Source organism: Rhea pennata, chromosome 1 (assembly GCF_028389875.1).
Source record: "Rhea pennata isolate bPtePen1 chromosome 1, bPtePen1.pri, whole genome shotgun sequence".
Classification (NCBI taxonomy): domain Eukaryota; kingdom Metazoa; phylum Chordata; class Aves; order Rheiformes; family Rheidae; genus Rhea; species Rhea pennata.
In genome coordinates, this window is record NC_084663.1 from 11,132,575 (window position 1) to 11,144,991 (window position 12,417).

Here is a 12,417-nt window from a genome sequence, read left to right on the forward strand (position 1 = left end):
TCTTCTTAAGAATTGAACATTCAAAGGAGACTAGTGAAGCAAGAAAAAAAAAGGCTTTCCAAGTAATTTAGCTTATGAATTCTTAATTAGTGCAATTAGCACAGAAGTTGGACATTTATTCTTTTTGTACTGAAATAAGTCTGTTCTTTTCTTGACGGCTTAGATGAAAGGGTGTGATCTGCACCATCATCATGATACGGAAAATCCTACAACATGTTTAGTTGGGCTTCATTTTTAGAAAGCTGTTGTGCTGCTGAATTTTGCAGTTGTGCAAGCAGGTCCCTCAGTCACAGAACTATTTGTTATTTCTAGTTCTAGTGAGTTAGTGGACATTGTAGACGGCACTTAGAGTTTATATCATCTCTGAATATTTGTGATACAAATTAAAATCTCCAGAATTTGCACTTACGGGAAAACAAAAATCCACTGCCTTGTTACCTTCATACCTGTTCTCCTGAAGCTCTAAGGATACTTCAGCCTGCTTCGGGAGAGTAGGTAGTTCAGGTGAAACAAATGCAAGCAAAATATTTATGGAGAATGAAATTCAGTTTATGCATTGAGAGGCAGAAATATTTGACTCTGATATAACAAAAAGACATTTGAGGGACTGATTTTATGTTGCAGCATGTAGTGAATTCCTTTCCTTTTGAATTCCATGTAGTGCTTTCCTTTCTTTTGTCCCTAAATTTGATTCTGTATGTTAGGACCATGTAGTAATGGATTTGGGATCCTTGTAATGGAATGGAAACATGGAGCCTGTTCTCATTAAAAAAAAGAAAAACAAAGGAAAAAACTAATCGATAGATTGTTTGGGATTGAAATATAGTCCAGCAGTCCATTGCCCATTACATGGGCAGCAATACATTCTGAAAAACCTATGTGAGATGACTATCCTCTCTTTTCCGCATAGCGAAAGTGCTGTGAAAGATAGATTTTAGACAGATTTTACCTGAAAATAATTTGAGTTCTTAGCAATTCTAAGTCATTGGCTGAGCAAAATACTCGAGCAGTAGCTGCATACAGTCTTGACTGAACAACTTCTGTGTCAGTATGCAACTGGCCAGGATGAGTCTCTGTTCTTGGGGGAATAGCACCTATCAAATATTCATCCAACAGTCATCTTTATGTTATAAGAAGTGACTTGTGTCTTGGGTATAACAATGCAAAGCACATCATGATGATTAATATTATTGGCTATTAGGCTATGGCTATTTATTATTTTTATTTACCGTGTCTCATCACTTTTCATCTTTTATTGGAAACTGAGTAATTCTGTAAAGCTGTTGCTGCCACACTAAACTGCACTACTTCCTTCAGAGTAGTAAACTGAGAAATAAGATGTTTCCCAGGCAGTGTGGACAATCACATACTTAAATGCAAATTTGTTCACATGTGATCTCACCAAAAGATTAAAAGAAATATTAGAATGGAAACAGTCACAAAGTATAGACTGCGGATTATACCTCAAGCTTTGTTCCATCTGAGGAAAACTTAATTGAATCTGGCACTGCAAACTAAGTAGTCTATATATATTAAATATTTATGCATATTTACATCTTTTCTTCAAAGACAAGATAAAATTAAAATTTAAAAAAATATTTATTTACATGACCCAGTATATGCTATATTGATGCAGTTGCCTCATAACCCATCTGAACTCTTTTCAGTTGTCCCGTGTGACAGGACAAGAGGCAACAGGCAGAAACTGAAGCACAGGCAGCTCCGCCTGAATGTGAGGGGGAATTTCTTCACTGTCAGAGTGACAGAGTACTGGACCAGGTTGCCCAGAGAGATTGTGGAGTCCCCTTCTCTGGAGATGTTCAAGGCCCTCCTGGATGCAACCCTGCCTACCATGCTCTAGGTGACCCTGCTGAGCAGGGAGGTTGGACTAGATGATCTCCAGAGGTCCCTTCCAACCTTACCCATTCTGTGATTCTATGAAATAGAAAAATAGTCTGAGTCAGAATAAGAGGACCCTCTCTTGAGTTTAATAAATTATAAAAAGAGAACAAATAGAGGACTGCAAAAACTAGAAAGTCAAAATGCTCTGTCTCACACATACTGTTTACATAACAAAACTTTTAATAGAAAGAATATTTAATATTAATCTCAGTTTTTCAGAATTTGGTTTGCATATTGATTCCAGATCAGTCTAAAACCTCTGTCATGGGTGCATGTTGTATGAGATAGCCTCCAGAACAGCATCACGCCACTCGGTGACACGAACTCTGAAATGTATTTGCTAAGTAGATGTAGCAGGTGGACAGTGAACCTTACCTGAATTTTTATGTTCTATGTAGACTTCAGACTAAGACCGGTCAAGGCCCCAGCCCGTCTGAGGCAGTTTAGCGCTGCCCCATTGGCCCGGGGGAGTGGGACAGTCACTTTGAGGGCTGGACGTGTCTGAGCTGGGCTGGTGACCCAGTTTACATCTCAGGCTCAGGTTTCAGCACTGTGCTACATTTAGGTATGGTCCTCTATGCTTGATTTCATGATTTCACTGTTTGTTACTTTTTGTAATTGGATGGTTGACATCTGGCTTTGCTAGTCACCTAACTGCAGGTCAGCCTGTGCTGCTGTCAGCTTCTTGCCTCTTTCTCTAGGTGCATGAGGAGGATATAAAGCTGTTTGTAGTTCTCTGTGCTTCTCTTTTTCTTCCCAGTGCATTCGTAAACCAGTGGAGCAGGGCAGATGTGCTCTAGATCCCACTGAGCAGGGTTATCTGTGCTGCCGTGTTTTTCCCAGCACATGCCAGCAACATCTAATGAATTAGAAGTGGGCAGATGTAGTCAAGGTCTCACTTACATGAGCAGTGCTTTCGTTTAGGCTTCACCTGGTGACAACTTATATTGTCTGAGTGTGTGATCAACAAAACAGGGGATTTCCACCCTACACAGGCAGAAGTACAAAAGTAGCATAACTTCTCTCGGTTGAAATGTAGCCAGACCTACATGTCCATAAGGCAAGGAGCAGAAAGGGTGTCAAGCCAAATGAATAATTTATAAAATATCAAATCTAACCACATGCCAAACAGGAAAATCATCAAAGAAGAGCATGACTAAAGCCTAATGTATGCAACAGAGAACTGTGTAGCGCTGACAGTTCAAAGAAAATAGTATGCAACAGTGAAACACACACTGGAGCTGACATCTTCGAGAAAGTCTGTGAGCCAAATGCCAAAGCATCTGATTAAAATGCATATTTTAAACAATAGGTTATATAAGTATGAATGTAAATCTCAGAATCATTGATCTTCAATTTTACCTTTTTAGGAATATTTGTTAACTTTTTTGTGTATTTCATGTTTACTCTCAAGCCATATAATGGTCTTAGTACGCAGTTTCCATAGATGACTCTAGAGCATGTTCTATATGCAGACCAAGGCCAGTGCATGCTTTCCAGAGGTGAACATCTAATCACTTTCTATATTATTATAGATTTATAATTAATTATTTTTGTATTGAGAGCATTTGTCATCTTTTAAAATGGATAAAACATGAAATCATAGTAAGTTAAAATTAGATCATTGGAGATAAATGTCCTATGGGAATTTTAGTTTTCCAGTAATAGTGATTTCAATAAGATCTTTAAATAGTCAGAATGTATCCAAAACTAGTGAATAGACCATTCAAAGCCATCTGAAATTAATGTGCAAATCCAGAGAGGGAGCTTAGGATGAGTGAATAATTTAGTCGTGCTGATTCTTCGGGATGAAGTGGGATTTCAGCACTTCCTTGGTGTGAATGAAATTTTAGCTAGTAAGTGCTGAGTCTTAATTTGTTCAGTCATGCAGACACTTGCTACTAGATCATATTTACTGTTGTAGAAAAAAAAAAAAACAATAGAACTACTTCTGTCAGTAAACATTGCTTTTCTTAATTAGTGTTTGCATGATCCAGGACCAATTAATATCTCATGAAAATTTCCACAGTCACAGTGTAAATGTAGTAAATTTTACTCCCAGGGAAACTCCAGTATACAGGTGCTTGTTACGTTTGTCTAAATTGAAGATAATGTAATAATTGCAAAAAACTTCATCTAGACAGATGGGACAGAAAATTATTCCAAAACAGCTGTTGTAAAAAAATAATGTTGTTAATTTTCTCCAGAACTCTCTGAAGCTGAGGATAGTCTTCCCATGCCAGTGCATGTTGAAAAGGGATACACAAGTTAATGAGAAGTCGTAGAATTTAATTGTTGTATTCACCATTCAGCCTAACTTGCAAAATGAAAAATTGAAGATTGTCATTTACACTAATCTGAAAAAGTCATAGGTAGGTCATAGGTGCTGAATGTTTTTTTTTTCTCCCTTCATAACCCCATAATTTATTTTGTGATGCTTTAGAAAGGTATGATTGGACCATTTCTAATAGTTCACAGTATAACTGATCAAGCTCTGGGACTGTCTTTCCTGCCAATGTGATATTTAGTTTACTAAAATTAGATATTTAGCTTACTAATATAGATATAGCTTACTAATATAATATAGAAGCAATAATTTGGCCTTTATTGCAATCCAAGGAGCTATTGAAAAAATGAGAGTAAGGCTGAGTTGCTTGAGTCTTCAGGAGTAGGACCTGCTCTGAAGAGTGTTTCAGAAAGGGAATTTGTTTTCAGCTCTTTCATTTTGCTCTCTCACCAGTAGTTTTGAGTAAAAGAATATGTATGTATGTGTGTATGTTTCTAGCTTGTATTCCAGTAAAAACTAGCTTTTGCTATTCAGAGCCTCTTGGTGCTTTTTGGGAACACTGGAAAAGGTGTCAGGCATCTTAAAGTATTTTATTTTGGATTTCCTCACAAATATAAATTAATTTGAATTTTACTACTTCATGTTTCTGAAACATTTGACACATTATATTTTGTTTAAATGACCTGAATCTGATGTGTATTCTATGTATGTAACAGGTGTTGACCTCAGGGATATTAAGTGCCTACCTGTCAGGTGTTATAAAGTCAGTACATACATATATTTCTCATATTTTCCTCTCTTACCCAGACAAAATGTAATCTTAGCCTGCGTTTCTGTAAGTGTAAATTCAGAATTTAGAAGTGTCAAGTTGTAATTCTGAATAGTACATAAAGTTAGTCACCCTGTTGTCTTCTTGAAGGTTATGTTATCAAATAAATTAGATCTAAATGATGGTTTTCAGAGGATAATTTATGTAATTTAGATGATTAATTCCATTTTAAATACAGAGTAGGTCAGTAACCACTGTTTTAGCAGAATATGTTGATGTTAGACACACTCCAGTTCCTGCATTCGGGTTGTCTTTGATCATCATGTGTTTGCTTTGGAGAATGCAGTTCAGGTGTTGGACTTGTCTTTTATATGAAATCAATATGACTACTAAAGAGAATATTTTAATTCACTTCTTAGTGGAGATTGTTCAGACATATTGTCATACTAGCAATGTAAATTATATTATATTTTCTGTTTTGAAATAAATCCAGATGGATACATTCCGATAATTAAGGTTCTCAATTTATAAAGATTGTTCTGGACTGGATTGTCCAGGGTTGATTAAAAGGGACAGAACTGATAGGACACAGCCTTTATCGGATGCTGTTGGAGAGCTAATAGTTTGGCCAAAGATACAGCTATGCTGGTCAGTATTTTGGTTTACATTTGTTGTTTTACCTAAAGCATTCATAATGCAAACTGAAATAGGTACATTCAAATGTCTCAGGGAGTGTATTTGAAGGAAGGATTTTCAGGTAGAATTCCAATAGATGAATTTGTTTAGATAGACACAAATACTCATGACTAAATGTAGCCAGTGATAGTTCTTATTATGTCCAGGGCATTGGATTCATAAAAAACAGGTGTATTTAACCTGGATATATCTAAGTAATGATACTTAAATTACTAAAAAAAAAAAAGAAAAGAAAAAAGAAAATATTTACAGAACAATCTCAACAACTCAATTCTCTGAGTTCTGGGAATTTCAAAGTTCCTTATTGCTCTAGATCCCAGAGCACCTTGAGTGGTCTAGGTTGAGATTTTATCCAATGCTGGCCATTGACTTTGAGGCTCTTCTGGTATGCAAAAGTATGCAATGTTTTTTGTTGCTATTATACTGATAAATGACTTGGTGGTTATGCTCTAAGTGTTCTGGTTACTTATGTGCTAGTTCAGGTGATGGTCACTTACCAAAGGGTACATTTAGTCAAATCCCAGTTAGGCAGCTCCTCAAAGCTACTGGCTGTTTTTATATTCAAGGAGAGAGAATCATAACTCTTCCCATTTGTTTTACATGGCTGCATATTTAGGAAGAATCACCCTGGAGGTGCCTATATCTCTCTTTATTTACTAGACAGAAAAATGTTTAACATGGCTCTCCTGATGCTATTGGTGTGCAGTGAGAAAGCAAATTATAGTGTATGATTTCATTTCAGGTAACTTTTCACATTTTTATTTCTGTTTGTTAAGATGTCAGACGTTTTGGAAAGGCTCATTTTGTTTTTTCAGTAAGGAAATATTGTTACTCTTGTTGAAAATTATGATAAATCTTAGATTAAATACTTAAAAAAGGTTATTAATCTTCCCTTGTTTTTTACATACACTTTGATATTTTTATCTGATGTTATGCTCAGAAAAAGTGATACTTTCATGTCTCTTTTGTAATTTATGGTTTTAGGCCAAGCTTTCTTGACTCAGAGAATAAATTTTTAGATGCAAAACTTCACTTGTAACAGGACTGTATTACTATATATAACATAATTAAATATTTAACTCTTTTTAAAATAAGGTATTTTCTTGTTCAAAAAAATATTTCATATTGCAAAATTTTTGGTAGAAGTGGTGGTTCTATTAAAGTCATTACTCAACTGTAGTCAATAAATATTTTCTTCAACAAGATTTTGTCCTTTAAAACCTTCATTATAGTTCTATTCTATTCTGTTCTATTATGTGCTCATAAAATAGCTATGTCTGTCTGTATTTATATATATATGTTTGAGAAATAGATTGCAAAAATACCAACCTCTCTTGCAGGATGCTGCTATTTATGCAGAGCCTGTGACATTGATACATTACATTTAAAATACTTTAGATATTTTTCAATTTATTCTATACATTTTTTCCTACTTTTTTAGCTTCCCCATGGGTAGATAAAAGTCGAACTCCAAACAAGATAGACCTGTATGATGTTCGCAGAAGACCATGGTAAGCTTTCATTAAAGTGCTTTAAAGCAAATAGATCTCTTGATTTCTAGATAAGATTTTAAAGAAAGACATTTTCTAATTATTATTTACCACTAATAGGCCTCACTTTTAAATATTTTTTGCTTTCTTTCTCAGATGATTTAATTGTTCTCAGTAGACAGTATCTACATTACACTCTTTGTTATACGATATTCAGCACACTACGTAATACTGTTGCATTACACAGGCCTTTTCATTAGGAGGATGACTATGAAATAGATATGAAGACAAGGCAATTAAATACCTCGGTTTAGTGCCAAAATGGAATGTAATTCAGATTATCAGATTGAACCATTCTTCCAGATCTTTACAAACATTTACAAATGTGTCTCATTGGTTTAGACTGATGCAATGATCACCAGATCTCAGAGAGAGGGCACTGTGGAGGCAATGCTCTTCCTTAGTATTGTTTCTCAGGATTTTTTTTCTGTTAGTCTCTCAAGGCATAATGAATGTTGATATTGGGATTCACACTATTTCAATGTACTCTTTATACAGACAAAATACCTTTCCCTAAAATGGGCTGATGCAGTAATTCAGTTCACCTGTCATCAAGATCTTTAGTTCTGAAATAGTATTCACCCCTTTCAGTTACTGACATCTGAAAAGAAGGATTTTTAATCAGTACGTTCTACTTCCAGGTTTTCCCATTGCTGTTTGAGCTTTACTTAGAAGAATTAATAAGAGAAAATGATGGCACATGGTTTTCTACTAGATGCAATAGGGGGATACTGTTGCTTCAACTAGACTTGGTTCAGAGATCACGGAGTCGCTTAGATGAAACACAACAGTATTCTTTTCAAATGTGTATCATTTATATCTTTTTTTATTTCAGGTATATCCAAGGAGCTGCCTCTCCCAAAGACATGCTTATTTTAGTTGATGCGTAAGTGTTTAATGACTGAATATTGACATTAGAGAGAAAAAAAGTACTTCATATCTCTTGCACAGATGTGTATATGCTGTAAAGGCAGAGAAGATTAGGAAGTCCTAATATGCGAGCATATAAAATCTTGGATGTGAACAAAATAACCACACAGGAGAAAAACAGTTCCAAAAAGCCAAAATGAAACCTGAAAGTTGTTTAAATTGTTGTGCATAAGAAAGTGTTTTTTACTTAAGTCACTAAAGTAATCAATGGAAATTTCTCATGTGAATGCCAGAATTTTCTGTAAAACAAAAACAAAAACAAATGACTAGAAGCATAAAAGTGTATGTAGTCATGATTTAATGAGCCTGAAGGATCAGAATTTTTGCAGACTTTGCACGTTTTACCTTCATATATAAATATTGCCAAGTTCCATCCTGTAGAACATTAATCCCTAAGTAATCTAAATTATTTTAATGGATAGATATATTTCTACCTAAATGTGAAATAAGACTAAAAGGAAATGGAAGAGAATTTCTGTGTTTTAGTAAAGGTTGCACTTTGTCAGTATAACCATCTTTGTCCTTATTGACCAGTTATTTAAATTGGGTTATTCTTTAAGGACAGAAAAGAATAATGTTATGACATGGAATGACAAATTTGCACCTGCTGTTTCTGATTCCCTGTAAAAACTCAGCGCATGTTTGGCATTTATACTGAGAGATTTATTCCATGTAGTATAGAAATTGAGCAAAGAAATTCAGAAAACTCTTGTTGCCTTGTCAAGGCTTCCTGTGTTTAGCCAATGTCAAGGGACTGAAGAAGGCATTGAATGCGATGTGTCAAACATTACTTTATGCTGGAAAAAATTCTCAATAAGAGAATTTTCATTTAGTGCTTTTAAATTTGGTCAAGTGCTTCCATATCAGAAGTGGATTTAATCAACATTTGTTATTTTTAAACTTCAGTTTGGGTTTTGCCTTAAATCAAAAAAAGCTGCCGTTTAGGTATGTAAAATTGTGGAGCTCTATATAGGAGTATAAAATGCTGTGATAATGCATCAGTTGAATGTGATAAACTTTCTAGATTTCTTGAAATGAAAATGAGCAAATGATATATTACCATGTCTTTATCTAAGCCTCAAAATTGTGGCTTTGTGTGTCAGTGTTGGACTTCATTTTTTATTCTATTAATGTAAAGTCACTAATGGTTAGTTGGGGCTATATTAACACTTCAGGAAAATTATTGAAAATTCAAGTGTGAAAGTTGATGAGATCACTCGTTTGTGCATTCTGTTTTCATTTTACATTTTAAATGCAATTCATTAGTCATCTCTTTTTTTTCTTATTCTGCGGATTTTTTTTAGGAGTGGGAGTGTCAGTGGATTGACACTGAAGCTGATCCGCACCTCTGTCATTGAGATGTTAGAGACCTTGTCTGACGATGACTTCGTGAATGTAGTTTCAGTAAGTATCTGCTCTCTCAACAAAGTTTGAATTGTCAACAAAGCCATAAACAAACTATTTTCAATGCCAGATATGAGGGACTAGAGTATTAAGCTCCTACGAGACTTGAACATTATTACAAAATACCATGTTTGGCTAAATGTTTTCTTGTAAAGTGTAATGAAAAGTGATACGTTATTGATATGTATACATTTGAATGAAGAGATAATCAGCTGCAATAGTGAAATAATCAAAGTAAAAGTCACTTAAACTTCTATGTGGTCAAATTCCCCTTTCCAATGTATAATTCTGATGTGTGTAATGCATCTTCTCTTTGTTTGGTACATGCAAATCCTGCTGAAATAATTGGTTCAATATTGCAGTATGAGAGTTTATTTTGGGGGAAAGAATCAAACAGAGAAGGTAAGGGGAAGTCTCTTTTCCAGACCGTAGACATTTGAGTTGCTTAATTGATGCACTGTGACCAAACAGGTACAGCCATATGCCACCGAAGAGGTATTCCAGATAAGGTCAACAGCTGGCAATTTAATGGGAAAAGAAAAGTAGCTTTTCCCATAATAAGTAATGCAATAAAGGGAGGAGTCCATGCATGGTCTTTAAAATTCACACAATTTACATGCACAGGGACAGCACATGTGAAGTGCAGGTCAGAGAGGCAAGAAGAGGATCCTAAGAGTTATCAAATGGAGGAGAGGCTGCCTTTTTGGAGAGTGGCTTTTCAGCAGCTGCGATCTTTCAGTACATGATATGGTCTGAAACTTCAGTACTGCGCATAATTACAACACTTTAAACTTGGATATTAGACTTAAAACTTCAGTTTCTTTAAAATAGAGTTTTATAACAGTTCTTTAAAATAGAATTTTTGTAACAGCATTTCAGTCTTTTCAGTACTTACCTAGAATTTAATATCAAAATTTCCATTTTTCAAGAAGGAGGAAAAAAAATAAAATAGATTGGGGGAAAGGGGGAGCTAGTGTGGGCAACTTTTAGTTTTCGAGTTCATACCTTGAATGTCAAATGTCATGGTCTAGCCTTGGGCAGTTTGCCTCCCCTCCCCCCCTTTTTTTAGCTGTTGAACTCTAAAGTTTGAAGTCTAAGGATTTAGACTGGGAACACTGACATACTTTTAATGACAAGAGACAGTCTATGTGCTACATAACTCTGCAGTGATTTTGGAAGCAATTTTCAACTTCTATAGATGTGTTGTAGCCAGCCTGCAGGGAGAAAGACTTGAAATATCGCTATCAGAAATCTCTCTGAACAGTGCTTATTGCTTCTTCTTTTGCTATTAGTCTAGCTAGACCTCTCTCCTGGTAGTAGAGAAGAGCTTTTATTTGCAATGGCATTTCCTTTGTTAAATTTTTTTGATAGTGGATTAGATGATTTTCTTTAGTATAAGCTGCTGTGAAAAAAAATGAAACTAATGGTTTTGTAAAGGAAAATAGACTTTTCAGTAATGATGTGAGAGCTGAAATCTTGTTAGGTTCACTACTTTTTTTTTTTTTTTTTTTTTTTTTTTTTAAAAAAAAAGGGCTTTACTCCCAACTACATCAGTTTTTGCCATAGGAAGATCTGGAGCCTGGGTACCTCCTGGTTTACAGAGCTTTCCAAACTCTTTCCTTCATATACTCCCAACTGATCAGAGATGATATGTCTTAGCACTGACACCAAGGTAACAAGCCGTACTTAGAGCTAGGGTGTAATTAGCTAAGGTTCAGTGTTATTCTAGTAAAACCCCAAGATTTTGAGTTGTATTAAAAGAGAACTAGAAATACTTGTGTATTTTCTGCATTTTGTTTTGTAACTTGTAATATGTAAGGAACTTTCTTCTTCGAATGTCAAATATCTGAGTCCAGAACCAAAGAAGACGTTTTGTGTAATACTGTGTTCATCCTTGGGGGAAGATGACACTCAGAAGTATACATACCAGAACATGGCAACTCCATATATTTTGTGCTGTGCAGTTTGGTGTTGTACATTTATGATTTAAAACTGAGTATTAAATCCTTTCAGTATTGCAATTCTTTTGTATAACTTATGTTTTTATGTATTTAAATGACTTACATATTGGAGTTGTAGGAAAGACTGTGTTTGTTGTCTGACATTTTCTTTCTGTGACAGAAAATACGCTACAAATAGGAAGTAAAGGATTGTACTACTACTTGACATTCTTTAGGCAATAGAAATAAGCAGAAGAAAGTTAGTCATTTTTTAGGGCTTTCCCCTCTTTAAAATTTTCTCAGTTTTTCCACAGTCCAACCAAAGCCTCAAATCAAGGTTAAGTCAAGAGATTATACTACTTTAAAAGCTGACATAGTAACACAGTATTATTTGTTCTCAAGGGTATTCATACAAGCATATGCACATGCATAGCTTTTATAAAGTGTTATCTACTACAAAGCTGATGTTAGTTACTTCTTCGTTCTTTCATATATGCTACATGTTTAGTAATGTGATTTTGAGTTAACTAGAGAGCTTTTCTGCAACTAACCTCTGCCAAGATCTTGCCCACAAAACACACATGTATAGTGGTGATTCATGCCCACAAATGAAAGTCATGGATTTAGGCTTGTGTCAATCATTTCTAGAAAGTGACAGGGTGATTTAATAAACCATGCCTGATATATGGAGAAATCCTGGGGAACAGCAAGCTTAGAAGTGATGTGCTAAAATACATTAGTTCTGCTGATTTAATATAATTTTTGCACTTATTTCCAGGGAGAAAGGGTTGAATGAACTATTAAATCACATAAAGACTGCCAGGGGTTAATATGTCACGATTTCCTCTGGGATTTGCATTTTTCTTATCTGAAGTGCTGCGCTTTGTTGCAGAAAGGAAACCTGCTGTTAGAAAGAGCTTAAACGTATGAGTAATACAG

The 12,417-nt window shown here is 35.0% G+C and overlaps 1 protein-coding gene across 3 annotated transcripts in view; it reads left to right on the top strand.

Moving 5' to 3' along the window:
- The window catches only part of CACNA2D1 (calcium voltage-gated channel auxiliary subunit alpha2delta 1), a 390,747-nt gene that overhangs the window by 280,493 nt on the left and 97,837 nt on the right, over window positions 1–12,417 (top strand). For all 3 annotated transcript variants that reach the window (XR_009959084.1, XM_062581330.1, XM_062581317.1), the window contains exons 8-10: window positions 7,096–7,165; window positions 8,040–8,090; window positions 9,439–9,538. Coding sequence is in view for 2 of the 3 variants with exons in the window: in XM_062581330.1 (XP_062437314.1) it covers window positions 7,096–7,165; window positions 8,040–8,090; window positions 9,439–9,538 (221 nt within the window). In the remaining variant the exon portion in view is untranslated. The remainder of the gene's footprint in view (window positions 1–7,095; window positions 7,166–8,039; window positions 8,091–9,438; window positions 9,539–12,417) is intronic.